Source organism: Calonectris borealis, chromosome 24 (genome assembly GCF_964195595.1).
Source record: "Calonectris borealis chromosome 24, bCalBor7.hap1.2, whole genome shotgun sequence".
NCBI lineage: Eukaryota > Metazoa > Chordata > Aves > Procellariiformes > Procellariidae > Calonectris > Calonectris borealis.
Genome location: NC_134335.1, coordinates 1,415,149 through 1,443,004, shown reverse-complemented (window position 1 = coordinate 1,443,004; position 27,856 = coordinate 1,415,149). Strand labels below are relative to the sequence as shown.

Below are 27,856 nucleotides of genomic sequence, written 5' to 3'. Positions count from 1 at the left end.
GAAGGTTCTTGGAAACTAAGTGACTTTTGGAAAAACTCTCCAGTGATCTGGCAGTAGTCAAATGGAGCCCACGGTAAGTTGGTCCCATCTCATGTTTGTTTCCATTCTGACAGAAACTATTCCCCAGTTTCAACTTGTGCCGCTCTGCCCTGGAGGTGCTCCTGTCCTTCCCCAGTGCGTGGTCCCCAAGCTGCTGCCCTGTGGGATGCGCTGCACGCCCAGTGCACCCCTCTGAAATCACCGCAGGCTGCCCAGGTCCTTTTCCCTGCCGCTCCTCCGATGCGTGCTCTCACAGCACAACGCTCGCCTGGGACAACTACCCCGGTCCTCAGATGAGTGTGAAGCTCTCAGTGGGCTGGCTTTGTTCTTCTTTTTTTCCAGTTGTGATGTGGAAATGCTCTTCCCCATGTGAGGCAAAGGCACGTTGCCCTTTGCTGCAGGGGAAAGTCCGTATCTGAAAACAGAAGGCGCAGCTTGACCTTAGAAGAGGATGTACAGATGAATGGACCAAATAAATAACACCACATACTTTCTGTATTTACAAATTAAATAGAATAAATAATGACTGTACGCAATAGTGGCAGAACATGGACCATAGTGTGGGCAGGGCTGCCCTGGCTCGTGCTGGGCTCATACAGCAGCTGCTGCACGCATCCTGCATCCCGTCGGAGGTAGCCAGCACCCCGGGTCTCTGCCATAGGGGCTGAATGCTGAAGGGTCTCTGTAGGGTCAGGAAAGTCCCTTGCTCCTTCCAAGTGAGGCCAGCCAGGGTGGGAGCTCCGCGCTCCCGGCAGCAGGATGGCTGACATCAGCCCACTCTTTGCTTTCGGTGTCTGTGTTGTGAAAGGTTTGGATGGCATCGGCAGCGTGGACGTCAGCTGGAGGGGCCCGGCGCTCGCCTGTGAAAGGGGGAAGCGAGGGGGAAGCGCAGGGCTGGCGCTGGCCCCGGCCCCGAGCTTGGCCCTGAGCCCGGGGGCTGCGTGCTCCCCGCTGGGCTGCTGGGGAGGGCAGACAAGGCAGGGTCGCCCTTTGGAAACCTTGTACCCTTGGGCTTGGTGGTCAGAGGATGGGGGGCGAGCCCCTCCAGCGCAGCCCGTCCCTGTGTCTCGTTAGCTTTGCACCGGAGACTGGCTGGAGGGAAGGTTCAGGGTGTGCTGGGCGCTGGCCAGAGCGGTACCAGGGCCAAAGCAGCCCCAGAAGTAGCTAAGCTGGTGCTTCTCGGGCAGGTCTTGGCTGGGGCACCGCTCAGTTTGATTCAGGGGTCGGTGGTAGCTTATCGGAGTAGCTGCTCCCTGTGGGCAGTGGCTAGAAGAGGTAGTTGGGTCAGCGTGCGTGCTGGGGCACCTGGTCCCCAGAATGGGGACGGCTCACAGGCGGCTGTCCTTGCTGTCCCCGTTGAGCAGGCTCAGGGGGTTGATTTGCAGCGTGAGCCACTCGTTGGTGCTGAGGCTGGGGATGAGGGGCAGCGTCCCCAGGAGGTCAGTGTTGAAGATGCTCAGGTTGAAGGGAGCTTTCAGGAGCTCGGGGCCAGCTTTGGAGGCCAAGGGAGCACCCGGAGCCCCATAGCTCAGCAGAGTGGGGGCTCGGGGCCCCACCTGGCTGGAAAAGTCCCAGGCAGTGGGCTGCTGAGGGGGCCCCCATGGAGCAAGGTCCTGTGTGTGGCTGCGGGGATGCTCAGGAGAGGACTGCTTCAAATACCCTTTGGCCACAGCCAGCTCGGAGCACTCTACATCCAGCACGATGTCAGTGCTAGCCGGGCCCTGCGGGGGTCCTGCACAGCCCAAGAAGGGCACCCCCTTGGCTGGGTCCTGCCCTGGCTCCACCGTGCCCTTGGACTGCTGCAGGTACCCACGGAACTCCACGTCTCGCTGGCCGTCCTGGCCGGCGGCAGGGGAGAGGCCGAGCTCCCCTCCGTGGGGCTGCCTGGCCTCTGCGGGGCTGGCCTTCCCGCTGCCGGAGGAGCATGTGGGGTGAGGGCAGGTGCCCTCCAAGCCCACGCCGCTGTCGTCGCCAGCGGGCAGCTGCCGCTTGTAGCCCTGGGGCTCGGGGCCTGAGGAGCAGCTCAGTTCAGAGGAGGAGGTGTGCAGGCAAATGCCGCTGTCGGTGCTGGTGCAGCTGCTGTCTCCGCTCCCCATGGCCCCTGGCCCCAGCAGGCACACGCAGTCCTCGGGCCATGCTGGGAGCCTCCAGCCCTTCTCCAGGGGCAGCTGGGCTATGCTGGTGCTACCGTCCAGGCCGCTGTCCTGCTGCGGCTCCTTCTGGCACAGGAACAGCTGCTGGACAGGGTCTGCGTCCGGGCTGCCCGAGGATGAGGACTCCTGCTCCACCCAGAGTGAGCTCTGCTTTATGAAAGACTTCTGGGAGGGAGAGAAAAGAGGGGAGTGAGCCGTGCTTTGTCCCTGCTTATTGCCTGCCTCTCCCAACAGCTACGCAAGCCTGCACCCTCGCACTGGCTGCAAAGGGTGCCGCGTGCCCGGCTGCCTTACCAGGACGGACGGCGGCCTCACGGGTTTCTTGATGTAGGTGCACACCAGCAGAGCCCCCAGCAGGCCCAAGAGCAACAGGGTGATGAAGGAGGAGCTGATGGTGCTCAGGACAAACTCTGCGCTCCCTGCAAGAGAGGACGTGCCCAGGTGAGGGGGCAAGGCAGAGTCTGCGGTGCACATAGCACGAAGGCCCTGCAGCGGGGGCACGGAGCGGCAGCCCTGGTGCAGACCCCCGTGCCTCTAGGGCCGGGAGGCTGAGGAGGATCCGTGTCCCGCAAGGCCGCCCTTCCCTGGCTCCCGTGCCACTTACTGTCTTTCTCGCCGATGGTGACACACTGCTCGTCGGTGCGCGTGGCGTGGGTGTGCCGGCTGGCCACGTCGGGCTCCACGCTGATGCAGTACTCCGTGTCCCAGAAGAGATTGCTGATGTTGAACACCGGGGCGTTCTCCAGCACTTCGTACTGCAACGACCAGAGTGCGGGCTGGTACCTGAGAGCCCCCGGCTCCTGCGGGAGTGCTGGGCCCTGTGCTTTCCTCCCTCCTCCTCCACTGTCCCCTGGGGAAAGTCCCCAGGGTGCTTCGCAATATGGCTGACAGCAGCTAGACCCAAAATCCCAACAGGAGTTGGGGAACCTACTGCAATAAAATATGCAGAGAAATCTCTCTGCGATGTGGTGGCTGTGAGAATGCTCGATATTAAGTTTTACAGAAGACTGTGCTTTAAAAATGTGGTTTTCAACTTGAGCAGCACTGCGTGTGACAGATGGGGACAGCACGGGACCAGCAACTCATCTCACCGTCCGATTGTCCTGCGCCCTCCTGACATACACCCGGTATCGCCTCGTGTGCTTCTGTATGTTGTCGTATTTCACGGTGAGGTTCCCCACCCTGAGGAGCAGCTGCAGCTGCACGTGGATGGTGTTGCCTGTCACAGAGAGGCTCTGGCCTGACAGGCGCAGGCTGGCTGGAAACAAGTCAGTTGGAAGAGCACGTCAGGGTTTTCTCCTGTTGGCAGCTCTAAGAGCCTTTGCAGTGGACTGAGCTGTGCGTGTTCCTCGCAGCCAGTGCTGCCTGTCCTAGGTTTGTCCCATCCCATCCCATCCCATCCCATCCCATCCCATCCCATCCCATCCCATCCCATCCCGCAGCCCGGCTGCCCTCCAGGAAGCGATGAAGAGAGAAACATCCCTGCTCTCATCTGTCCCAAAGTTCTTCCCAAGCAGGTTGGCACCTGACCTCTGCCATCCTCGAAGCCTCCTGCCTCTGGCCGCAGGGTGGAGGCAGACACCCGACCTACCTTCTTGCGGGGAGAAACTGTTGGTCCTTTGCCATGGGGACGTGTGGTTTCCAGACACGGCCCTGACCCGTGCATAGTAGCGCCGTCCAGGATCCAGGGTGTAGTACGTGAGGTCGCAGGAGTGCCCCGAGATCTTCATGCAGTTCGGGATGGCTGTCCAGGAGAAATTCGTGCCGTAGCTGCAGGGAGAAGCGCTTGGGGTGAGAGCAGCGTGGGCAGGCCAGGGACTCGGTTGTCACTGCTGTCGGTATCGGATCCCGGGCAGGGGCCGAACCCCCTTGCACCCCCATCGCTGTACTCACACTTTGTGCTCCACTTCGTAGCGGACATCACTGGAGTTGTTGTGTCCCGGCTCCCACCGCAGCAGGTGATGCGCTATCTCCGCAGCAAAGCGCACGCGCGTGGGCCTCGCCAGCTTCTCACCTGCGGGACCGAAGGCAAGCGTTAGGCGAGGCTGCACGGCGTCCTGTCCCGTCCCGCTGGTGCCCGCAGGAGCTGGGCAGAGCTCCTTGCGATTGTCTCCTCAATGGCTCGCCTGGAGCTCGACCCCCTGTGTTCAGCAGTGACCACCCACCCACCCACCCAAAAAGCGCAAGGATGTGCCCAGGCCTGTCCCACTTCCAGGTTTCAGTGTTTGCTTGTCCCCCTCTTTCCCTTCCTCTCTCTTCTGGGGAGAGCCCGGCTCAGCCCCGCCGAGAGGATCTCGGTGCTTTTCCGGCCCAAGAAAGCAGCCTGCTGTATTTGCATCCCTGACCGCCCCTGCCGTTTGCTAGCAGCTCTGTTTGGATTTAGCTTTCCTGTTTTGCTTATCTGCTGTCTGGAAGAAATAGCCTTTTTCACACCTCCTGCCTGAATTTCGGTATTGTTGCCTGGCAGCAAAGCATATCCGTCACCCGCTCTGTGCTGGTTTCCTCAGCAGCTGCTGGCCGCCACCAAAGCTAAGCCGCGCCGCTGCCCGGGGAGGACGGCTGTCAGCAGAGCTCTGCGCTAGCGACCAGGCCGTTTCACCGCAATACAAGGCACCGTGGTCCCCGCTGGTGGAGATAAGCAAGGCTGACGCCTGAGGACTAATACAGCCTTTAGGCTCCCGAACAGCGAAGAAAGGCGAGTGGCGAGCAGGGAGCCCTGGCCGTGTCCTGCTCCGAGCAGGCAGGAGCCCGCAGGCACGGCCAGCCTAAGCACTGACCAGCCAGCAAAGGTGTCCGAACTGCAGCTCCAAACCACAGCAGCTCCGCTCGCCGCCTGCCCTGCATGCCTTCCCCCGTCTCGGTCCCCAGCCCGGTGCCGGGATCTTGGGTGCGGAGGGGAGCAGAGCTGCCTGCTGGGAGCCAGGGGGCCCAGACACAACGAGCGGGGAGCTGAAGACCAGCGTGGTGTGGGCAAGAGAGACTCACCGTCCGTCCGCCGGGCGAGGAGCAGTGCCACGCACAGTGCCAGGGCTGTGGCGGAGGGGGCCATGCCGGCTCAGCATCCTCTGCGGGCGCTGGGCTGAGCGAACAGGGTGCCGAGCTCTGCTCTGGCGGGCTGCTGAACGCTTGTTTTTCCCCTGGAGGCTGGCTCAGTGACGTCTCGGAGGCGTTAGCGCACAGGAGGAAAGTAGCTGCGTAGCCACTTCCACTTTTCTTTACTGTCCACCCACTCACCCACAGCTAAACTCGCAGCCCAGGCTGGGCATTTCCTACAAGCGGCCTTAAAGGAAGAGCTTTGGGGGCTTTTCTGAACAAAACGGTACACCACTGAGAAAGGGACAATAGGAGTAAATCATGCGCCTGCCTTTGCTGCTTCATTGTTAAATGAGATGTTAAAAGCACAGGGGGCGAGCGTTAGCACCTAGGATGACCCATCACAGGGATTTTACTGAGCACAGCACCTGCCCAGCAGTGTCCCCTTGGGCCAGTGTCCTGTCCTGCCAGCGGCTAAAGCCGGCCACGTCATAGCCAGCCCTGGGGAGCCCTGGAGCCCCGGGAGGGGGTTCTTGCTTTCCCTTCCTTTGGGCTCAACCCGTACGCTCCTGCTTCGGTCTGCAGTTCGCCTTTCCCCATTTCTGGGGCCGAGTGACAGCCTCTGGGCTATTGCGTGTCCTGCAAACGCCTGCGCTCATGGGTGGCATCACAGGCTCTGAAGCTGGGTGCGGCGGAGGGGGCTGTAAGCTGTCCCCAGGGCGCTGGCAGCCGTCAGCCAGACCCGGGGTCCCGGTACTGCTGTGATGCGCGTGGCTGCGGGGCTCTGGCCCCACGGCGGTGTCCTGCCTGTCTGGTGATGCTGGCCTCAGGTGCGAGGACCTGAATTGCCACCAAGTGGACTGCGAGTCCTCTGCTTTGCCTTCTGGCAGGCTGCATTACAACAGAGCTGGCTCGAGGGCTTTCCTGGGGCCTGTGCAAACCCGGGGCCCTCATGTGATGGAGAGCAATTTGTCTCAAGAAGAGGAATTTCCCACTGGGGAATTAGTGGAAAGGACACAGATAAAAAGAGCAAGAGAAACCGAGAGTGCTCTGAACAGCCTCAGAAAGCTTCAGAGCAGTCCCTGGCTTGGTGGGCATAGAGGTGCAGGACCTCGGGTCCCTTTGCTGCAGCAAAGCGGCTCCTCAAAGAGCCATCTTAAATGCCCAAAGTGGGAGATTTCTGCTTTTTCCCCTGACTCTGAACAGAGTCCATCGCCTGACTCATCCTTCCTGCTAAAGTCCACGGGCTTCCTCGAACTCGCAGCCTTGCCAGAGCACCAGCAAATTCGTCAGCTGCAGGGTGGGTCCAGCGGTGCCACCGAGCCGACCTCCAGTGCCTGGCGGCAGGACCTCGGGCACGGCACGGTGGCATGCCTGGCTCCTGTGGCACCCAGGGACACACAGGCTTCGGCTTCGCTCTGCCGGGGCCATGGCGAATATAGGCATGGGGTGATGCTGGGTGCCTGGCAGCGGGGAGGGGCTCTCCCTCGCCGACGGCTGGTCCTCTGCTGAGGGCCAGCCGTAGGGACGGGCAGGGGAGGACGGCTCCAGCAGCAGATCCCCTCCCTGGCTTCACCCTGGCTTGGCTTTATTCTCCCCTCTTTGGGAGACCAGCTGATGTCCTGTCACTCTGCTACCAGCTCGTGAGTCAGATCTGGCAGCCACTGAATTTAGTAGTCCTGAGATGAAGCACAGCCCATCCCACACAAAGCCACAGCTCGTGTTTCATGTAAAGGAATGAAAATGAAAAGCAATGGGACCAAAAATGAGGAAGGAGGGAGCCTTGTGGAAAAGACACCGCGGGGCTGGTTCTGCGGGTGAGGTGGCTCAGGAGCTTGGGAGAAGCGGTTGCTGATTTGGAGGAAAATGAAACAGGCTGAGGAGAAATGACAGTTCTGCTGAACGCTCAGATTGTGGGCGGCGCAGTCACCCTGCGGTGCTCGTGCTGGCACCCTCACCCTAGCTGCTGCACGGGTGCGGGTACTGCCAGATGCCACAGGAGGAGCTGGTGCCGGGACAGGGCGGCAGTGTGCTGCCCAGGATCCCTGTCTCGTCGGTGCTTTCCCCCATCCCCCATAAATCACTGCTTGGCATCCCCGAGGCTGCAGACTTCATGCCTCCCTGCTACCTTCGCTGCCACCAGCTCTGCTGCGAGGGGCCCCGGGGAGGGAGCCGCTGCTCTCAGGGAAAGGAGGGCAGACCTGTCTTCCCAGCCCAAGGCAGACGGGCACAGCCGCCCCCGCCCGGCACGCAGCCCTGTCCCACAGCCATGCACTGCGCTGAGGAACCCCCCAGCCCCTGCAGCCCCAGCACAGGCAGGGGACCCAGTGATAACAACAGATGAGCTTTGCGTCAGGCGCTGCTGACGTGAAGCACCACGTTAAAACCTAAGTGTCACAGAAAAGAGCAGCCCCACGTTTTCAGTGTTGGCAGGAGAGGTTTTGAGTTCACGGGTCAAACCAGCCCTCGAGAACGCTGCTGAGTTTCCTTTTCATCTTCAAAATAATTGACTAATCTTTGAATAGGAGTAGCCATGTTTTTAATAACCTGGAAATCACCTGAGTCAGAACCGCACGGCAGGTCTTTCCCCAGAGCCTCTGCAGCTCCTCTCGGGGGCAGCGAGGGCTGGGAGCTGCAAGGACCCGCCAGGACCCTCCTGCCAGCTGCTAGGGGATCCACTCGGCAAAGGGGCTGCCCACGTCTGCGGGGCAGGCTGCAGGGCACAGCACGTCCTCGGCTCTGTCCTCCCACCTGCCTGGCTGCTGCTCCCTTGCGCGGCACCCACATCCTGGAGCTGCCGCTCTGCGGCCGTGCCTGAGGTTGCCGCAGCCTCAGCAACGCCGACAGCTTCTGCACGGGCAAGGCTGGAGTGGGCTTGGGATTCCCAGCAGCCCCCGAGCCCCGCGGTGATGTGGCTGACCCTGAAATATCCCCTCGCAGGCCACCGTGTCGGCCGGGCAGGGTGGCACCACCGCAGAGAAACCCTGCCTGGAGAACACCTGGTGGAGCTGGGCTCTGCTTTTCCCTGCCCTCCACCACTGTGGACCTCGGGGAGTTTTGCTCAGGGCGGTAGGAAGATCGTACAGCCCCGGAGGTGCAGGCTCGGGCAGCGACGCTGCACCGTGCGGCGCAGGGCTCGGGCTGGGGCCAGAGGGCTGGTTCTGCATGGGTGCAGCCCTGCCGCAGGACAAAGCGCTTTGCCGGGAAGAGCAGAGTTATCCTCTTCCCTTCCTCATTCCCTCATGCCTGGAGGTCTGAGCAGAGAGTGGAGGAGCTGCCGGGCTCTCCTGGGCTAGCTCCGGCTGTGCATCTGTTAGCACCCCGTTTGCTAGCGGGAGGGCAGGAGGGTGCAGCAGGGTTCATAGGAGCGGTTACCAGCAAGAAAGGGTGAGGATTTCACTCGGGAGGTGTTGTGCACGCATGACATTTAACATCAGGTTGCCGGGGTCAAGCCCAGACACACGGTTCTCTGTAACTTGCTTTCTGTAGGTGGCTTTGTAGAAACACCAGCAAACAATCATTCCTGGAGCTGCTACCTGGAGCTACTTTCTGAGAATCCCTTTTCAGATGAGGATGCGGCAGCTTGTGCGGGCACGCGGGCAAGGCCAGCTCAGGGCTGTCCAGGGATGCAGCTCGCCGCTTGGCCAGCCCCTGCCTCCCTCCACTCCTGCACCCCAGCGGGGCAGAGCCCTCGGAAGCACAGGGTAGCTGCAAAAAGCAAACAAAATGCTGTTAGTCCTGCGTGTGAAAACTAAAGAGGAGTGTGCTGCAGGGCGAGGGCTGGCTCAGAAACCAACCTGGAAGCAGGGGGTCCCCAGAGCAGGCGGCCATCGCCGCAGGAAGCATTTGCCTCGTGCACTGAAGCGCACGTGCTGGACCTGCCGGGGCAGCGAGGTCCTGGGTGGGCTCACTGGAGAGAGGCAGGCAAAAGGCTTGACAATGACCTTGCCAGAAGAAAACACAAGTAAACACCAAGACCAGGATGGACTCAGGTGTCGGTCTTCTCCTCCGAGCTCCCCGATCGCCCTCTCTGGCCGGCCGGGTTTGGCTGCGTGCAGGAGAAGGATAGGAGTTGACCCCTCTGGGAAGGGACGGGATGGGGAGCCTTGGGGCAGGGTGGAGGGGACAGCGGGATCCATCCTGGGATTTTCAGCCTTGAAATCAAGGGGGCTTTGAAGCAGGTTTCCTCCAAGCTTGGACGGCGCTGCTTGTCTCCTGCCCTTTTGATGAGCAGGTGTGGGTGGAGAGCCGGATGAATAAGGGCCTTACGCTATGAATAATGCCGGGAGAAATGTGCCTGGAAAATAGAGTGTCGGGATGGGGCTCACGGGAGGCACCATGCCACCAGGCAGAGCCTCCCGGGACCGGGCCATCGGAGAGGTTGCCCTCCTCCCTGCCGAGCCACGCGCTGCCCTCGTACCGCCCGGTGCCAGCCCTCGCGGGCAGGCAGGAGCGGGGCCATTTCTTGCAATGACCTCTTATCCCAGAGGCTGCTCATCCACACACTGCCCGAAGCTGGGAGCAGCCTGGGTTACATGAAGCACCGGCTGCATCTCTGGGAAACCATCCCACCTCTCTGCCGTGCAGCACAGAGCAGAGACCGTGGTGCAGCCCCGGCTGGCAGGGAGTGCAGGCACAGCCTCCCCACCAGCCTCGTTCATCCGCCCCGCAGCCGCTCCTCTGGCAGCCAGGGGCTGGGGCGAGCGGGGCACGTGGCACCGAGGGACATGGGTTTGGGCTCTGGGCATCAGAAAGCATACAATGGAGCTGGGCTTTTTTCCTTTTAATCTGGATATTTTCACCTGTTTCTCCGAAATGTGAGTTCTGGGTTAAGCAAAGTATCTCCTAGCTCACACCCACAGAGGAAGCAGGAGACCACTGCTTTCTCCTTGCACGTGCGAAAGCATCATTCCATTAACAAAGGAGTGAAAAAGCCTCCAGAGAAACTAGAGGGAAATGGCATTTCAATTCCCTTGAAACAGGGCATTCTAGGCTTCTCGGCCACCTGGGGCACATGAGAGGGGTTTTGCTGGGGTTGGCACATGGCTGCACAGCCCCTCCTCTCCCATCCTCAGCTGGCGCTCGCAGCCCTTGGCCGGGGCAGGAGAGGTGAGGCGAGCGCGTGGTGGGCACACGCCGTAGAGAAGGTGGGGGCTTTGGCGGGCAGGCAGCCGGGAGAGAGGTGAGGAGCCTGCAGCGGCCCCCGGTGCCCGGGATGCTGCTGTCCCCAGGGCCAGACCTGCTCCCAGACCTTTGGCCGCAGCTGGGGTTCCTGCTGTCCCTGCCCAGCTTTCCTCAGTGCCTGGCTGGAGCGACCGGCAGCAGAGGCAGGTATTTTGCATGCTGTGCCTGGAGCAGTTGGGAAACAGGCGGCGGTGGAGCTGGGCGGCAGGTCGGACTGGTTTCCCTCCGCGCCCGGCACTGGCACTGACGTACGAGCCCGCTCGCCAAACAGATTCTGCCCTGTCCCCGCGGTCCTGACTTCGCTCCGCACCGCGCCGCGCAGCGAAGGATGGCTGTGCCGGAGCTGTGATCCCAGCCCAGCCCTGCAGCGGCCGATGGACGGGAAAACCTCTCCGGTAAGGCACGGGCAGCTCCTCCAGCTCTGACCTGGCTAGGAGTACCAGGGATTGCTCTGTGGCCGTACGGACCCGCTTTCCTCGGGATTTGGTGGAGGGCCCGGTTTCTCCCTCCTGCTCTCTGGGGCGTTGCCTTCGCAGCAACCTGATGCTGCCGGCGGGGAGAAGGACCCGGGGCAAGCTGCCTGTGGGGCTGCTGCCTCTGGCACCCCCTCGGCACACGGAGGGAGGAGGACTGCCACCAGCATCGCCGGTGTCAGCCCCGTGCCAGCAGAGGAGGCCTCAGGGACCCCGGCACCGCTGCTTTTCCACGCTGGAGCGGACTTGCGAACTGGGGGGACCGGCTGGCAGGGCAGGCTGGCGCTGCCGGTGGGAGCCGGTGCCGCTTGGCACCCATGGGAGCTGCACCTTCCTGAGCCGTCTGGCACCTCCCACCAGCACGTCGGTAGCAGCGGCAGCATGCCGGTGGCCCCGGCCCCTGCTGCTCTCCCTCGCCTGCTCTCCTGGCAGTTTTCCCATGCCCTTTTTGGGCTGGGTTGACCGGGGCCTGCTCGGTCTCAGCCGTGGGGCCTTGCCGAGCCTCCTGTCATGAGGAAAACATCCATCCCTGGCTGGGCACTGGGCTCAGCCCGCCCGGGCGAGGCAGTGGGTAATTACCGCGCTGAGCGCTGCCGGCTGTGCCAGCGACGTCCGGAACGTGCAAAGCCGGCAGTGACGGGGTGGACGGGGCCCGAGGGGATGCAGGGCCAGCTGTAAAAGCCACCCTCTCCCTGCCCCTTGGTGTGTGGGTGCCCCAGAGGCAGCCAGGAGCAGGAGCAGAGTGGGCGCGTGCCAGATCCTGGCTGGGTCCCGAGGGAGGGACAGCCTGCCCCCAGCACTGCTTTGCAGTGTGATCCCGGCTCTGGGTGGCCCCAAAAGCGGGCAGCAGCACCGCGTCTTGGTAAGAGTGGGGCAGGAATTCGGATGCCCACATATGGAGACAGTTACCCAATACTGGGCATCCCCCCTGGGCCACCTTGCCTTTGTCACTTGGATTAAATGGGCCATGAGGAGTCCCAGGTGCCACCCGCGGCTCTGCAACTGCAAGAGAGTCGCTTCATCTTTCCGAGCCTCGGTTTGCCCATCCGTGGAATGGGGTGAGCAGCGATTACTCACCCCCTGGAACATTTTCTGATCTCTGCCTGAAGGGCTGCTCACACTGGCATAAGGCAACATGGCCCTGGCCAGATCGGGCTGACTCAATCGACTCGGCTTGTCATCTGCACTTGCAAAATGGCCCTTGCGTGCTTTGGGATTTCACTTCCCCGTGCATTGCCCCTTTACGGCATCCGGGTCTCGGCAGCGTCCTCCCACAGCCCCTGCCCGGTTTGGCCCCGTGGCCCCAGCAGCTGTGGCCAGCCCCACGCCGTCAGCAGCCGGGGGAGAGAGGCTGGCGAGCCGGGGGGGCCGTGGCTTGGACGGGGGTCTGCCCCCTCCCGGGGAGGCACTGCCGAGCCACCGCTCAGCTGCGGCGGGACGGGGGTTACAGGAGGGAACGGGGGCTTTCACAGGCTCGGGAGGGTTTTGCCCCAGGTGAGCAGGAGGACAATGTCGCTGTTGTGTGCTGGCTGAGCTAATCTGCTGTGGAGAATCAGCGCTCCGCAAGCAGGTGGGGGAGCTGCTTCCTGCCCCGAACAACGGGCTGTGAGCAGCAGAGAGCGATGGTGAGGGGCGGGCTGCCGAGCTCAGCTGGGAAAGATGATCACCTATTTAGGCCGCTCCTTCCAGCTTATTTAAGCCGGGCTGCTTCCCTTCCCTCTTGATGCTCCAAATTTTGGGTAGCTGCCATGCCCTTCTGCTCCTCCGAGACACGGCTGGGCCCTGGGTCCAGTTGCAACACCCCAGGTGTTGCCTGGCTTCTTCCGCTCTCCCTCCCACTCCGAAACTGCGGGTGATGGCTGGCTGGTTTCCCTGCCTTCCCTCCCCATCACGCGTGGATCCCGAGCCTCGAACCCAGCCCGGATGGCCTTTGCCCTGGTGATTGCCTTCTGCTGGCATGGATTTGGTGGCCTTCCCTCTGCGGCAGGGAGTCGTGCAGGACAGTGCACGTGGCAGCTCACGGTGCAAAGGGGATGGGCTTCTCTGGCGCTGCTGTCTGTGGCGCCGGTGCTTTTCCCAGCTTTGCTCAGAGCCTTGGAGGAGAGCAGAGCGAAGAAGGACCGAGGTGGTGGTTACGCTCACGGCAAGTTTAGCAAAGGGCTTATGTTGCAGACAGGTACTGTCTACTCGTCTCCCAGGCAGCCTGGGCTGGGCCGGGCGCGAGGCAAGCAGAGCGGGCGAGGAGTCCCCTCGCGTGTCCCCAGCATCTCTCCTCCCCCGTTGTCCGACAGTCAGCCCCGCCGAGCTCGGAAAGGAGCTGGTTGTGCTCCCCCTCCCCACACCTGACTTTCAGGCACCAGCCCACAGCAGCGCTTAACGCTCTCGCGGCTGGTGGAACATTTGCAGAGAGGACGTCAGAAAAAGGGCTCAAACCGCAGCCATGTGCTGAGATAGGCATGGCTCCGGGTCTGACTTTTACTCAAAAGCCAGCAAAGGATGAGTAAAGGTTTTGTGGGCAGAAGTCGCAGCTCACTCACCAGGGTAATGCATGCTCCTTAACAGAAGTATCTTCGTAAAGCCGCTGCTGTTTGTTCTCTGCTCCAGTGGCTGTACAACAGCAAGCAGTTATGCTGGTTGCCAGGAGCCCGTGGTAAAAGTTTTGTTCGCTTCTGCGATAGACCTGGAAAAAAAAAAAAAACCTTGGACTTTAGACTTTTAAGGAAATCAGTAGCTAATAGTTCACCTGAGTGTAAGAAAGGGCATGTGTTTCCTGCTAAGGAATAATAAGAGCAATTTAACCTATAGTGAACTTAGGTGTTAATTTGAAATGTTTGTACACTGGAGGTAGAAACGCTTTAGCATCCAGCATCACTGGCTTACTGGTGAAGCTGGGCTGTGTTTTCTAGTACAGTGGAGAGGTTTGTCCTTAACAGCATTGTAATTCTGCTGATCTGATAAACGAAGGTTTACGCGTGCTGCAGGATGAGGCACGTGAAATATCAGACATCTGGAGATAGCATACAAGTGCCAATGTAAATGATACTGACTGGGTATTTACAAAAACCTCATTTACACATAGACAGGAGAAATTGTCTTCCTAGGAAGGATTTCTGGCATCTGCTCATTGCTTTGTTTCTGCAAAGCAGTGGCGCAGGACCCGCTGCAGCTCTGGCGCTCTCGCTGATCGGGTACGCTTTCTAACAATGGGCACTAAGGATATCCAGGGATGTTTCACGGTGCGGGCGTGCAATACTTGCTGCAAGAACCTGAATCCCATCGGTGTGACTGCTCAGACTCATTAGGGGAGGACACTGCCGGGGCGCTCTCCAGCCCTCCTGGCTGCTGTGCCAGCCCAGCCCCGCAGAGCACGCCGAGGGGCTCTCCTGCGCTCCCCAGCACCTTTGGGAGAGCCCACAAGCAGGCAAGCCTGCAGCACGGCTGCCCTGGGCTTGCCCACACGGCTGCTGTGAAATTCAGGTGTAGGGAAAACTGGCCTTCAGCTGCAGGCTGAGCAAATTCGGGCTTGTTATCGCTGTCTGGTGGGGAAGGGGTGAGAAGAGGTGGGTGGTGCTGTGAAACAGAAACTGCCTCTGCTGCTCACCATGCGTGCAGGAGGCCGGGGAGCTGCTCGCTCAGTCCCCATCCCCTGATGTGAGCAGGGAAGTGGCTCTTGATGGCCAGGAGACGTTAGCGGTGTCTGTGCCAAGGGCCCCGCGGGCAGCGGGAGGAGGTCTGTGCCGGCAGGACTGAGAGCCTGTGCCGGGGGTGGCCCTGCGCACCCCGCTGCTGGCCAGGGCGGGTGGCCAGGCAGCCTCCCTGGGAGCCCGGGGTGCTGCGCCTGCTGGCTCGGCGCTGATGCGCCTGGGCTGCGAGCAGTTACTAAGGCACAGTTCAGGAGGTGGCGCGTCCCCCGCCATGTTCAGCTGGGGGCTGAGGCAGACCCTGCGCAGGGAGCGCGCGTGGCCACGCCGGGGTGCGTGACTCACGGGATAATGCCCAGGAAGTTACACCACCGCATTGCAAGAAAGGGCACAGCCGTATTTACAAAGCGTGAGCCTGAGCGGGCTCCTGACGTGCTCATTACGCCCCTTGATTCCCGGCAGGAAACACGACGGTAGAGGAAATCCAGCTGGAAGGGGGCGACTCGGCGGCGGCTCCTGCCGCTGCTCCTGCTCTGCCCCACGCCCCCATCCTCTCTGCCCCTTCCCAGAGCCGTGCACCAGCCCAGGTGCCGCTTGCTGGCTTGGCAGGGAAGGGGATGTTTTCTGGTTATGGGGAAATGTGATCGCTAGCAGCTGCAGGGCCAAAAAGCAGAGACAGGCTTCCAGAGGGGCGTGTTTGAGCCCTCCTCCTGGCAGGTAAGCGGTCCTCTGGGAGGTGGGCTGGGGCGCGGGTGCCCGAGCTGGCTGCGCTCTGCTGCCAAAGGATGGCAGCTCTGCTTCTCCCTTGGGTGCCTCTCCTACGGGACAGGAGTGATGTTGCCTGTAGGGACATAGTCCAAATCTGACCCGCAGCAACTGGCTTCCCTTGCACAGCCGGGTGCACACCGGGCCGGTCCTGGCTGTATGGTGCTGGGAGCAGTGCCGGGAGACAGCGGGCGGGAGGAGCGAGGCGGCGTGGTAAGCCCCTGCCGAGAATGAAGGCCAGGCCGGGCTGTCACTGCCGTGTGCTGGCTGGCGATGCCCTTGCAGTTTCTGTAAGGCACGCAGGCGTTTCTCATTGCCAGAGATGTATCCGAGATTTTACAAATGAAATTACAGTGGCAGAAAAACGGATTTATTGTGGGCTTTGTACACAGGTCCTCTCTGAAGGAAAATGAGAGGCTCTCGCTTCTGTAGCTGATCGAAGCTGATGGAGCGCTTGGAAGAGTGTATCTTGAGGAAAGGAAACAAATACATATTCTTTTGCAAATTCATGGATCAGGAGTGACACAACTGCGGAACAGCATTCCAGGGTGCAGGATGTTTCAGGGCTTGGAAAACACTGATTATTAAGTATTACTAAATAACAACTGGAAATTGCACTGTATTTTTCAAATGGCTAATTAAGGATAGATGCATAAATTGGGGCACTAGCCCCGTGGAACTGGGCCACAGCGTGAATGACCTGATGCCAAATAACCGGCTGATCGCTCTGATCAAAGCCATCAGTTTGAGAAATTTGGCCAGCAGCCACCTAAAGGGGGAAAGCTCTGCAACAAAGAGGTTTTCAGCCGTCCTGGATGGGATACGGCTCGGGCTCCATGGTACAGAAAGAGGCACCGCAGCGGTAGCTTGCCGTGCCGTTCATGGCACTGTGGAAGGATAGCCACCAGCGGCAACGGCTGGCCGTGCTCTTCATGGCACTGTGGAAGGATAGCCACCAGCGGCAACGGCTGGCCGTGCCGGGGAGCTCCGCGCCGAGCCGGGGAGCTCGGCTCCGCATCGCCTTTGCCTTCACGGCTGCCTGGGCGGCGGGGTGGCAGCCTCAGGGCCTCTCCGGTGGGCAACGGTCATTGCCAGTAACGGTCTCCTCTGCTCGCAGACCACGGCATCGCCCAGCAGCGTCCCTCCCAGCCTCCATGCCTCCACAGTCAGCAGCATTTTCGGTGCCCGGCCTCCGCAGCCTCCAGAAAGTGTCCTCGGCATTAGCTTCAAGCCCTACAGCCCAGAGTCCAGCCCAGGCCCGTCCCCCTGCACGACCTGTGAGAGCACACGTAAGAGAATGGTGCCGAGGGCAGTCTCTGGCCACCCTGGCCCCGGTCCCACCTAGGGTGGGGAGGGAGGGAGGGAGGCAGGCAGGGAATGGGTCCCTGTGCCCGCTGCTGGCACAAGCCTCAGCCACGGGCTGGTGTTTCCCTGGGGATGTGACGGGTGCAGGGGCAAGGGAGAGGACAGTGACCACGGCAGGATAGGGGGGTGCCACAGGGAGGTGTGGGGTGTGCATGGCCCTGCTCCCCCACATCTCGTCAGTCCTCTGGGGAGCCGGGCGCGTGGGGGGCCGGGGAGGTCCTGGCACGTGCTAGTGGGCAGCCTGGGGAGGCAGCCGCTCCCCCTGACCCTGCCTCCGCCCCGCTGCCAGGATCCTCCATGTTCAGAGCTCCCTGCATGAGCCAGCGGCGGCTTGCACTCATCTTCTGCGTCTCCATCCTCATCGTGCTGCTCATCGCCCTCATCCTGCTGTGTGAGTGGGGTCCCAGCCCGGGGCGGCTTGGGGCTCCCTGGGGGGGAGCCTCAGAGGGGTGGGGGTCAGTAGAGGCTGGGAGACTTACGCTGGGAAGTGCCACAGGGAAACCCCCGGGCTGGAGGCGAGCAGGCAGAGATGTGCTCTTCCCATTTCCTGAGTGTTCCTGACATCTGGTGGACACGCCGCGGAAGGGAGAGCCGCCGCTTGGGCTCCCTGCGGTCCCGGGCGGGACGGGGGGGCCGCACCGCGCCTGCCTTCTCCTGGGCTTGCCTCGGTGGGCGGCAGGGCACCCCCAGCAGCACCCATGCTCGCCCTCCCTGGGGCGCAGGGTTGGCAGGCAGGACCCATCAAACCAAGTGCAGTCCGTAGGCGGAACAGGCACAGAAACTGGGGGAATCACTTCAATCCTCGTAACATCTAGCTGCCGGTTCTCCAGCTGCTGTAGCTGGCGGTCTTGAAGCGTTCGGTGGGCTGAGTGCATCTTTCTGCAGGAGCAAGCTAGAAGTGGGTTAAGTGAGAGAGGCTTGCAGCAGCTGAGCTGCACGCAGCTGGGCTGGCATGGGGGGATGCTCAGGGCTGGCCAGTCCTCCTTCAGCCGTGCGTCCTGCAGCTCTTCAATCTTGGCTCAAACGGCAGCCCTGCACCCAAGCTCACGCCTGGTGTTTGGGAGTGCCCCTGCGCATGGCAGACCTCCTCTGGACTCCCGTCTGGGTGGGTCACAGCACCCTCGCCCACAGTAAGCCCCTGCCACCAGCCCCGGCTTCACCACAACGTGTGCTTGCTTCCAGTTATGTTCTGGCGGTCGCAGACCGGCATCGTGTACAAGGAGCCCGCCGAGAGCTGCAAGGACAGGCCCGTGCGCTGCGACGGCATCGTCGACTGCTCCCAGAGGAGCGACGAGCTGGGCTGCGGTGAGGCACCAGGAGCCAGGGGTGGTGGTAGCGAGGGGAGCCCCCGGGGCGCTGGGTACCACTGACCCGCCTGCTCCATCCCGGCAGTGCGCTTCGCGTCCGACGAGTCCTTGCTCCACATCTACTCCAGCGCTGAGAGCCAGTGGCTGCCGGTGTGCAGCAGCGCCTGGGACGACTCCTTCTCCAGAAAGACCTGCCGGCAGCTGGGATTTCAGAAGTAATTCCCCGGGGACAGGTCGTCCTGCTCGGGCGCTGGGGTCCTGCCAGCCCCTGGCATGGCTCTGGCCCTCCTGCCCTGGCCAGGTGCACAGTCTGCTGTGCTCTTCCCCCCAGCATTGTGCTTTTCCGCTGGAAGGCTGTGTGTCCAGCGCTGCTCTGGGTGTTTCGGTCTGTCCCCCCCAGGTTTAGTGTGCAGAGCCTCTTTGAGAAGGCAGGGACCGGGCGGGCAGTGCCCAGCGAGGAGGGACCCTCACTGTCTCTCTCCTCTCCCCTCCCAGTGCGTCGCAGACCGAATACGTTCCCCTGCACGTCTCCGGCAAGACCCTCACCGTGACCGACGAGCGAGAGACTATCCAGCAGAGCCTCAACAGGTACTGGGCAGCGTCTCCTCCTGGCCCTGCCCCTGCCCCAGTGCCGCAGGGCCGTGGCTGAGGCTGCGTCTCTCTCCTCTCTCCTGCAGCTCACAGTGTCCCACGGGAAAGTACGTCTCCCTCCGATGCACAAGTAAGGGGGCTGGCTGGCAGGGCACGAGGCCAAGGGCGGGTGAGGCCAAACCCAGGCTTGGGAGCGCTTTCCTCCTTTCTTTGCACAGGGTTGGGCAAATGGGGCATTTTCCAGCAAACTTTCTGGGTAATGGAAAACTACGAAGATTGCATTCCCATGGCCTCCGCTGGCCCCTATGAACTACCGAGCACGGCTGGTGCCTGCGGGCGGTGGGGATGTTGTGCGCCTCCCCCTCCAGGCTTGCCTCCTCTCTGAGCCCTTCTCTCAGCCCCGCTCTCCCCTCCAGCTTGTGGGCAGAGGATTTCTGGCCGGATCATCGGAGGAAAGGAAACCTCCGTGAGCAAATGGCCCTGGCAAGTCAGCGTGCAGTACGGGCCGATCCACATCTGCGGCGGCACCATCATCGACGCACAGTGGGTCCTCACGGCAGCCCACTGCTTCTTCATGTGAGTGCTGCCGCAGGCAGCTGCCCGCAGTGCTGCTGTCCAGCCCGGGGGCACCGGCTGCGGCCGGCAGCCCTCGCGCAGGCACTCGGCCCGGCCCGCGCCCTGCGTCTCACTCCTCGCTGCCCCCACCTCTCCCCACCCAGGAACAGCATGAAGATCCTCGACGACTGGAAGGTGTATGGCGGGGTCTCGGACCTGAAGCAGCGCGCAGAGGGCATCCCCGTCTCCCAGGTCATCATCAACTCCAACTACAGCGATGATCACGATGACTACGACATTGCTCTCATGAAGCTCTCCAGGCCGCTGACGCTCTCAGGTGAGGCCTCCCAGCTTGCTGGGCCCGGCTGGGGCTGGTGTTCGGGGGCAAGAGAGAGCCTGGGGATGGGCAGGAGCAAGAGGCAGCTCGGGTCCCCTCGGAGCCGTCCCTGGGCCGCACGGGGCTGCTGCCAGCTGGAGCCTCCCGCGCTGCTGTGGCCGCACTGCTTTGCCTTGCCTGTCCCGTGGTCAGGAACTGGCCCACCCTCCCCTGGCAGGGCCTGGCGCAGAGGCAGCCGTGGGCTCGGCTGTGCAGCCAGCGTTGTGCTGCTCGCCATGCCCCACGTGGGCAGTGTGGCGGGGGGCCAGCAGAGACCCTGCCTGGGTGGGCGCAGAGGGGAGCGTTTCCTGTGCACCCCGCTCCTCCCTAGCCATAGGGCTGTTGACTACAGCAGCTATTTTGCTCCTGGGTGACTCATCCCGCTCTCCTTGCCTGGTTTTCATCATGTCTCCCTCCAGCTCAGGTTCGCCCAGCCTGCCTCCCCATGTACGGCCAGCGATTCCAGACTGGCAGGTCCTGCTTCATCACTGGCTTTGGGAAGACCAGGGAGAACGAAGGTGAGGGAGGACGCCGGCGCTCCGCAGGCAGCTCCTGTGTGCCGCAGCCCGAGCTGCGAACGCAGCGTGCGAGAGGAGCGAGCGCGGCTCTGCTGCTGTATTCGAGGGCAGTTCCCACAGGGGTGACTCGCAGAGGTTGCCCTCCCGGCTGTGCGGCTCTGCAGAAATAAGGCCTGCAAGAAACACCAGCTTCCTCCCTCACTGCCGCGGAAACGCCTGGTGCTGCGGAGGGGCCCGGGGGCGGTGGGGGGACGAGGCCCACCCTGCCCCACGGCTCCTCCTGCCTTGCAGATAACACGTCCCCGAAGCTGCGGGAGGCCGAGGTGAAGCTGATTGACTACAAGATCTGCAACAGCGACAAGGTGTACGAGGGCTACCTGACCCCACGGATGATGTGCGCCGGGTACCTGCAGGGAGGGAAAGATGCGTGCCAGGTGAGCCGGGGGCACACAGTCGCTGCCAGGCAAGGTGGCACGGGACTGGCAGGGCTGCCCCCTTTTCCCGCACGCCGGTGTCCCCCGGCTGGGTACCAGCAGAGGGGCATCTCCTGTCTCCTCTCCTCACCGCTCTGCCCCTCTGTGCCAGGGTGACAGCGGAGGGCCCCTGGTCTGTGAAGACAACGGCCGCTGGTATGTGGCCGGGGTGACGAGCTGGGGGACAGGATGTGGCCAGAAGAACAAGCCCGGTGTTTACACACGCGTGACAAAGCTCCTCAGCTGGATATACAGCAAAATGGAGGTGAGGTGGCATGGCAGGGCTGTGCTCGGGCAGGGAGACTTACCAGGCGGCCCCGGGTGCATTGAGAGGGGCCGTATCCCCCCCGCCCAGCCCCTGGCACCTCACCCTTGCCCTCCCCTCTCTCCCCTGCAGAGCGAGAACGACTAACACCAGGATGGACACTTGCCTGGGCTGTCCCTCTCCGGCCGGCGTGGGCCCCTGCCCTTGGCTGCTGCCAGGGCATGATGCTACCAGCATATCCCCCCACCTGTCTCGGGACTGTCCACGCAGCCAGGGACCCGTCGCTGCCCCCAGCCTCTGAAAATGCGGCGCCTGCAAAGTGACTCTGCCCTCGCCCGGCGCAAGGGAGGCGGCCTGGCAGCGGCTGGGCAGAGCAGCCAGCCAGCCCCGGCGGGGCAGGCGCGGGGGGCAGCAGCCTGCGCCGGTGGCTGGCCGTGCCGGCTGGGAGGTGCCTCCTTGCCCTGTGTCTGTGGTTCTCCTGGTGTAAATAGACGTGTCCGGACGGGGGTGTCGCGAGTGCTTCCTGGCAGGACTGCAGCACACTTGGCGGGCGAGGGGCTGCTAGTGCTGCCCGCCGATCCGGAGGAGGTTGCGGATGGAAGCGAGCAGCAGGAAAGCCGTGGGGCGCCCGTGGCGAGGGAGCCCTCTCCTCTGCACGCTGCTGCCAGGTCGCAGCTGTGCTGCCTTGGGGTGCGGGCCAGGGCTCAGCCGGCACCGTGCAGCTGAGTGCCATGCTGTGCTGGCAGGCAACAGCCGCCCCGACCTGCGAGGCCATGCTCCCTGTGCTCTCCAGAGAGGGCTGAGCAAAGGGGAGCCCCGAGGTGCAGTTACAGCACCCTCTGGGAGGAGCAGTAGTTGCTCTCATGTTTGCAGATAGGTTTAGGAAGCGCCTTTTAAATGATGTTCCTCCCCGTGAGAGAAATACCCGTTTGTTTATTTTTCCATGCCGTGGATGTGGTCAGAGCAAGCACTCCCTCCCAGGACTGCATGCAGCCGCGCTCGGTTCCCCCCCCTGCTCTGATGAGGATTTCGGCAGCGGCGTGGGGCAGGCCTGCTCTCCAGGGGGGGCCGCAGGAGGCGTGACAGAAGCCAGCAGCAGCCAAAGGCCAAGGTGGAGCGTGATGCAGAGCAGCCGCCCCTCCCCGGCAGCACCCAGCCCCTCGCCAGCGTGAGCCACCCCCCGGATCTCACAGCTGTTTGTTCAGTGACCGGTGCCGGATTGCTTCCTCCTCCCTCCGGCTGCTGGGCACGCAGGGATCGCGTAGCCAGCCTTACCTCCCCGGCTACACCAGAGCGGGGACGCATTTTCCCCAAGGAGACACGAGGTGCTACGGGAGATGCCCAGGGTGGCAGTGTGAGCGCCCGTCGGGTGGGCAGAGGCTGGCCGCCCCTTTGCTGAGGCTGCCCTCCTCTCCCCAGACATGTGGTCAGCTGCAGAGGGGTCCCAGGGAGCCTGACACTCCTCTCAATAAACGTTTCGGTAGTGCTCCGCATGGAGACGGCTCTTTTGGACAGGCTGGAAAGGAAGCTGGCGAGCCCCGGTGCCCAGGTACCCAGGAAGGCCCAGGGAGCGGGGAGAGCTCTGCCCACCCCTGGGCTCTGCACTGGGCCCAGGGCATGGCCCCGGCCCGAGACCACGCCACAGCGCTCCAGGGCTGCCCCCCTCCCCATGGGGAAAGGCCCGCGGGCTGCGGTGGGCCCACGGGACCGGTATGCAGCGAGCGAGTGGGGGGTGCCCCCGTGCAGCCCGCAGGCGGGGGTCTGCAGGGTGGGCTCAGCACCCCGATGCACACCCACTCCTGAGCTGCTCTGCGGCTGTTGCCATTCGTGTGGGTGCGTGAGACAGAGTGGCTTTCTGCGAAAGCCCTTCCTGCCCTTCACCCTCTGGGTTACTGCTCATGACTGGGAGAAAGGGGGTGTTTTATGGGGGCTCGGCAGTAGGTGCTCGGGTACGGATGTAACGTAGGGATAGAGCTGGGGGGGCTAAAGCCTCTTGGGGGGGATCCATGGGCCTGAGCCCACGGAAAAGCCCTATCAAAATTCAGCTTGTGAATGCTGTGGACCAGAATAAAACGCTTTCCTGAGAAGGCTGCACAGTTAGAGAAATGGCAGTAATGAGCATTTAGCCTTGGATTTTCCTTGGGAGAAGGAAAGGTTGCTTGCAGTCGGTTCTTTGTAACCCATCTTCTTGCAGCTGGGAACGTTAAAGGAGGGACGGGTGCTTTGGGGAGCTCGCTCGCTCTCTTTGAAACAGTGTGAAGCTGCCTCACGAGTCTGTCTCTGCTAGTCCCAGCCACGGTGGCCTCTTCTCTCCCCGGCACGGGAGCGCGATGGCCACCCACTGCAGCCTGCCTCTCCCTCCTTGGGAAGGAGGTCGCTGTGGCGTGGGGGGGCAAATCCCGAGCAGAGGGCTCAGTGCTGTGGTGTCCCGCGTGTCCTGCAGAGGAACTGGAAACATCAGTTTCCCAAATGATGCGAGCACTGGACTTTGCATGGGCCAGGCAGCCTGGTTTCTGACCCGCATCCCTTACACGGGGGCCACCTCGCTCTTCGTGGACTGGGAAGACTCATTTCCCCTAACCGTGCTGGAGACTGCCGTCTCCAGCCATGCACAGGCTCTGGAGCTGCAGAGGCTACCTGCAAAGTGAAGATGAGAAATTCTCGGGGTGCGTGGGCTGCCGCTGGCACGTCCCCTCCTCACCTCCTGGGAGCATCCCCCCGGTTCCCAGAAAAGGTTATCTGCAGGCAGAGAGCTGCGGTTTGCATTTGAATTTTGGGATAGCAGGTCTAGTCTGGCTCTACGTGCGCAGAAAGCACCTACCTCTCCCTGGGACTCGGAGCAGGCCCCGGTGCGCAGGGGGGTGCTTGGCGGCTGCTCTAGACCTGCACCGAAACAGTAAGAGTTGTTGCCTTTTGGGAAACACTGAGTCAGCCTGACCTCAAATAGCTTTTCAAAGAAGCAACGCAGAAACCTCCCACGGCATGCATGAGCCTCCCGTGAAGGGGGTGTGCAGAGGTCAAGGGACTGTTCTCACTTTACTTTATAACGTCACTGCTGCTCAGTGAGTTCGGGGCAACAAGCTGCGTGTAGCTCCGGCCGGAGAGGGACTTTGCCTTTGTAGCCGTGGTGCAAAACGCAGCCTGTTCGAGCTCCCGTTGTAACGGGGCAATGACCTGCTAGAAAGTGCAGAGCTACAGGATTAATGGTGGCAGTGGGAGAGGGAGCAGAGCGCGTGGGCATCGGGAGGTGTACGTGCTGAGCTCCCCCGCGCACACGCAGCTGGAGAGCCGTGCAGGGGTGCAGACGCTGCCCTGCAGCTCTGCCCCGGGTGGGGGTGAATCCGGAGGCCGGGGGATCACGGCCGGGGGGGTTCAGCCTCCTGGGGGAGGGAGGGGGCTGGCTGGGCAGGGTGTGGGCTCAGGGGTGGTGTCACCTGAGAAAAGGCTGAGCCAGACCAGAAGCGCTGCTGGGTACTGACACAGCTGGTGCTGCTAGCATAACACTGAAAACCGTGTCTAAAAATGGAATTGTGAAAGGGCCCGGGGCAAACCTGCCACAGCAGTCGTGTGGTCAGGGTGGGCAAGGTGGGGCTGCCATGCCGGCAGTGGCTGCACTGCTCACCCGCTCCCTTTGGGCACCGGCGCTTTCCCAGCGAGCCTGAGGCGTCCTCCCCGGGAGGGGTGCTTGGGTGTCCCCTGCAGATGGGGCTCTTCGGGAGAGCAGGTGGCTTGGGGAGGCTGGTGCCTCACCTGCAGCTGGCTGCGAAGCCATCAGCCTCCCCTTTCTGGAACTCCCTGGGCAGTGGCTTTGCGGCGCTGCACGGCGGTGACCTCAGAAGCGGCAGTGCCAGCGTGAGGGCGTTCCTGCCCTGGCCAGCATGCTGGGTTGGGTGCTGCCAGCCACGTGGCTGGCGCCGGGCTCGGGCGCCTCGGTGGCACTGCTCTGTGTCACCTGTTTGCACGTCCTGCTTGGAGGCAGCAGAGGAACGGCGGCGGCTGCGGGGTGGTGGCTTTCCTCCCAGTGCCACGGTCCTGCCGGGGCAGGATACGGGCTGCCGCCGTGGGCGACCCAGGCGCGATCTGTGCTGGGTGCGAGGCCCTTTAAGTGCCCTGTGTTAGGGGCTAAGTGTCACCTCTGCCCCTGGTCACAGGAGAGACGAGAGGGAGGAACGGGGGCTCTTGCCCCCGGGCACACAGAGGCACCACATCTTTGCCGACCGTGTTACAGCTGACCGCCCCGCATGTGCAGCGGTGAAGGCAACGTTTTTTGACAAACAAAAGCAATTGAGATGGGGTAAGAGTAGGGGCCCCGCATGACTTCCCCGTTTTATGTTTTTTATGTCTGATTAAATTGTGAATTCAATGGGTCTTAAGTTACAGACGCAGCTTATGTTTGTCCAAAGGCTCTCTGGGATCTCAGGGTTTCCGCTCATAAAAGTTGTAGTGTGCACCACAGAGCAGCAGCTCATAACATTTTATTGCTCTCTGAGATGGCGTGCTGGAGAAACAGATCTTTTGAGAAAGAAGAAAAGAAAAATTGGAACCTAATAAGAGCTGATCTTGCTGGAACTGTGTTCCTGGTAACGGTGCCGTTTCAGTGCACAGAGGACCTGCTCCTCTGCTGTGGATTTCACCTCCTCAGAGGTTATTGCTCTTCTGCTCTCTGAAATAGCCTCTCAAAGCGGAGAAAAAATTTCAGCCCCTAATACAAACTTAATTTATTTCTGCTAAACCTGCCATCCAGTGGTCCCTCCTCCCAGGCCCACAGAAAGGTATGCTATGTTTTCCCAAGGGCTGAAGTTTTCTAACCGGGTTAGAAGTGATTAGTTTCTCGTGAAGCTGCTTGGCCACGGCTGTTGTGCTCTGCTGTTCCCAAAGATGACACCGTGCAGATGAAGCAAATGTCTCGGACACCGCTTCACCTCCACTCCTGGAGCATTCGAGCAAAAAGGTCCTGCTGCCTGTAGCGGCCGGGGGAGCACAGCCGCAGCGGGTGCCAGCCCAGCCTCGAGGAGCCTCTGGGGACCGGCCCAGGCCAGTGCCCGCAGCTCTTGCAAAGCCCCCTGTGCTTAGCACCCTGAGCAAGGGGCCCACACCTGCTGGGCGATGCCTTTCCCTGCCCTCCCGTGGCCCGCCGCCCAGGCTCCTCTCGGGCACGGCAGCCAGGCGGGGCCCCTGGCACCTCTGCCTCGCGGAGGGCCCCGCGGGGAGCGGTTTGCCTCTGCTTTGGCTCCTTTCTTGCACGGAACCGCCTTTCCCCCGTGTCCACCTGGTCGGGAGGAGACCACGCTGGGGTTTGCATTAATCCAGTTCATTTTGCTGATGTCTTTTGGGCAGCTTCCAGCTGCCATGCTGCTGTCCCTTGTACGTGTTCTTGGCAGGTCCCGTCCGCGGGACAAACCCCCAGCAGGCAGGCTGTCCCCGGCTCGCTCGGCTGCGTCCTGCTCTGGAGCATCTGCCGAGCCAAGGGGCGCCGAGTGTGGCCCCACATCTGGCCGGGCTCTGTGCTTTGGAAGACATAGGCCAGTGTCCCCGAGGAACATAAATTACAAAAATACAGTCTGGCGGGCACCGTGCCCATTAGTGATGTTTTTCCCAAACCCTCCTTTTATAGCTCTTTGTGCTGTTGTGTCAAAGCTGATTTGTTTATATGGTTTTAGAGATGATGTCTCCCTACAAAAATGTTTTTCCCATAGTTTCGGATTGGTTCCCTTCTGCAGTCAGTAACATCGTCACTTGGCACGGAGTGGCTGAACTTCAGCTTGTGCAATACCCACGCTGGCTGTGCTCGACTAGCAAATACGGTCCCCAGCAGCTTCAGTACGGTCTGCTGCTTTGTCGTTCGCTCCCAGGAATTCAGAGCACGAGGAATAACTTAGGCCTGATGCAAGACAATGTTATTGGGTTAAACACAGCCATATGGCTGTGCACAGCTTTTGTCACTGCTCGGTCCTCCTGTGCCCCTGACCGTGCTAAGGGCCGTGTTGCCACCGAACGGGCAGTTTGCAGGCGTTTACAAGCTTGGCATTACAGAGAAGGGAAAGACCTTAAAATCGGAGGGGAAAGTTCTGGAGAGCAAGCGGCTCTCCCTACTCCCTGCCAGGCCTCGCTGCCCCAAGAGCGCAGGGAGGAGACGCCTGCTCCGCGCCTGCTCCAGTGTAAGACGATGCAGGCTGAGATGAAATCATGCCCTTGTTGAAGCTACTGGCAATGCTCCTATTGACTCAAATAGCATGAGGAGATCAGCCCAGCCTCTTCATTAGCATAAATCACCATTGCCTGCCTGGCCTCGGTGCCGCTAGCCTGCATTACACCAGCAACAGATTAGGCCCAATTTTGCCAGAAAAGAAACCATTGCTCACTACGGTTCTCTCCAGCAGTGCGGCTCTGTGGAGCAGGCGTTTACCATGAGCAACTGCCGGGGCCGCTTTCCCTCCGGGAAACCCTACGCTTCCTACGTTCACAGTGGGGTCTCTATTTCACCTGAGTTTGTACAGAAAAAAGGCTATGGTGCCAATTTTTTAGATCCTGCTTGCTTTGGGCAGCGCCTTGCAAATTTGTAAATAAAGAACTAAAGGAAGGAGAGCACATAGCGCAGCCAGCCGCAGCCAGCCTCGTGTCCCGGCCGCTGCCTGCGCGGGGGCTCTGTGTCTGTGCCTCTGCAGAGACCCACCGCGCTCGCTGCAGGCCCCAGGGCACGATCACGGCATCAGAATATTTTACTGTGCGGAGTGGATAATAACAGCTGAGGGTAAGGTCAGAGAAACCTAAAACTTGATTATAACTGCTTGATCCCTGCCTCACTCACTGCAGGGAAACTGACAGCCTCATCATGTTATCCCTACGCATTAAAGAGACTTGACGTTGTCCAGCTCCTCTGTGTCGGTCTGTATCTCTTGACCCTTCTGAATAATTGCCTTGAAATGCCAGTGCTGGTTTATTTTCTTTTTATATTTTACCGGAAACTGGGAAATGAATGTACAATGGACTATGTGCCATTATTGTCTGTGAGGTTGATTGCCATCTAAGATGCATTCGAGTTATTAGGGGATGAGCCAGCTCAGTGGTGACAGTATTGCTAAGGTGTTTTTTCCAAGAAGAAATGGCTCTCCAGGGCA

At 61.4% G+C, this 27,856-nt stretch overlaps 2 protein-coding genes across 2 annotated transcripts; one reads left to right on the top strand and one right to left on the bottom strand.

Annotated features, from left to right (window-relative positions):
- Window positions 1-72: 72 nt before the first annotated feature.
- IL10RA (interleukin 10 receptor subunit alpha) lies at window positions 73-5,290 on the bottom strand. Its single transcript, XM_075172858.1, has 7 exons — window positions 5,178-5,290; window positions 4,086-4,206; window positions 3,784-3,962; window positions 3,284-3,450; window positions 2,797-2,947; window positions 2,487-2,611; window positions 73-2,357 (listed from the first exon to the last, which is right to left on the bottom strand). Exons 1-7 carry the CDS (start codon window positions 5,239-5,241, stop codon window positions 1,368-1,370), a joined length of 1,797 nt encoding a protein of 598 aa, XP_075028959.1. The 5' UTR covers window positions 5,242-5,290; the 3' UTR covers window positions 73-1,367.
- A 5,493-nt stretch (window positions 5,291-10,783) lies between these two features.
- TMPRSS13 (transmembrane serine protease 13) lies at window positions 10,784-21,287 on the top strand. Its single transcript, XM_075172686.1, has 13 exons — window positions 10,784-10,804; window positions 16,406-16,577; window positions 16,943-17,044; window positions 17,836-17,958; window positions 18,046-18,175; window positions 18,456-18,548; window positions 18,638-18,681; window positions 18,968-19,127; window positions 19,271-19,443; window positions 19,902-20,000; window positions 20,292-20,434; window positions 20,586-20,738; window positions 20,871-21,287. Exons 1-13 carry the CDS (start codon window positions 10,784-10,786, stop codon window positions 20,883-20,885), a joined length of 1,428 nt encoding a protein of 475 aa, XP_075028787.1. The 3' UTR covers window positions 20,886-21,287.
- Window positions 21,288-27,856: the final 6,569 nt, after the last annotated feature.

Excerpts from the sequence above, each read along its gene's own strand:
- IL10RA (XM_075172858.1), bottom strand. The coding sequence starts at position 5,241 with ATGGCCCCCTCCGCCACAGCCCTGGCACTGTGCGTGGCACTGCTCCTC. Across the intron at positions 3,963-4,085 it reads TACGAAGTGGAGCACAAAGT|CTACGGCACGAATTTCTCCT; the intron begins GTGAGTACAGCG and ends TTCTCCCTGCAG. Across the intron at positions 2,948-3,283 it reads GGGCGCAGGACAATCGGACG|TACGAAGTGCTGGAGAACGC; the intron begins GTGAGATGAGTT and ends TGGTCGTTGCAG.
- TMPRSS13 (XM_075172686.1), top strand. The coding sequence starts at position 10,784 with ATGGACGGGAAAACCTCTCCG. Across the intron at positions 17,959-18,045 it reads GAGCGACGAGCTGGGCTGCG|TGCGCTTCGCGTCCGACGAG; the intron begins GTGAGGCACCAG and ends CCATCCCGGCAG. Across the intron at positions 18,176-18,455 it reads CGGCAGCTGGGATTTCAGAA|TGCGTCGCAGACCGAATACG; the intron begins GTAATTCCCCGG and ends CTCCCCTCCCAG.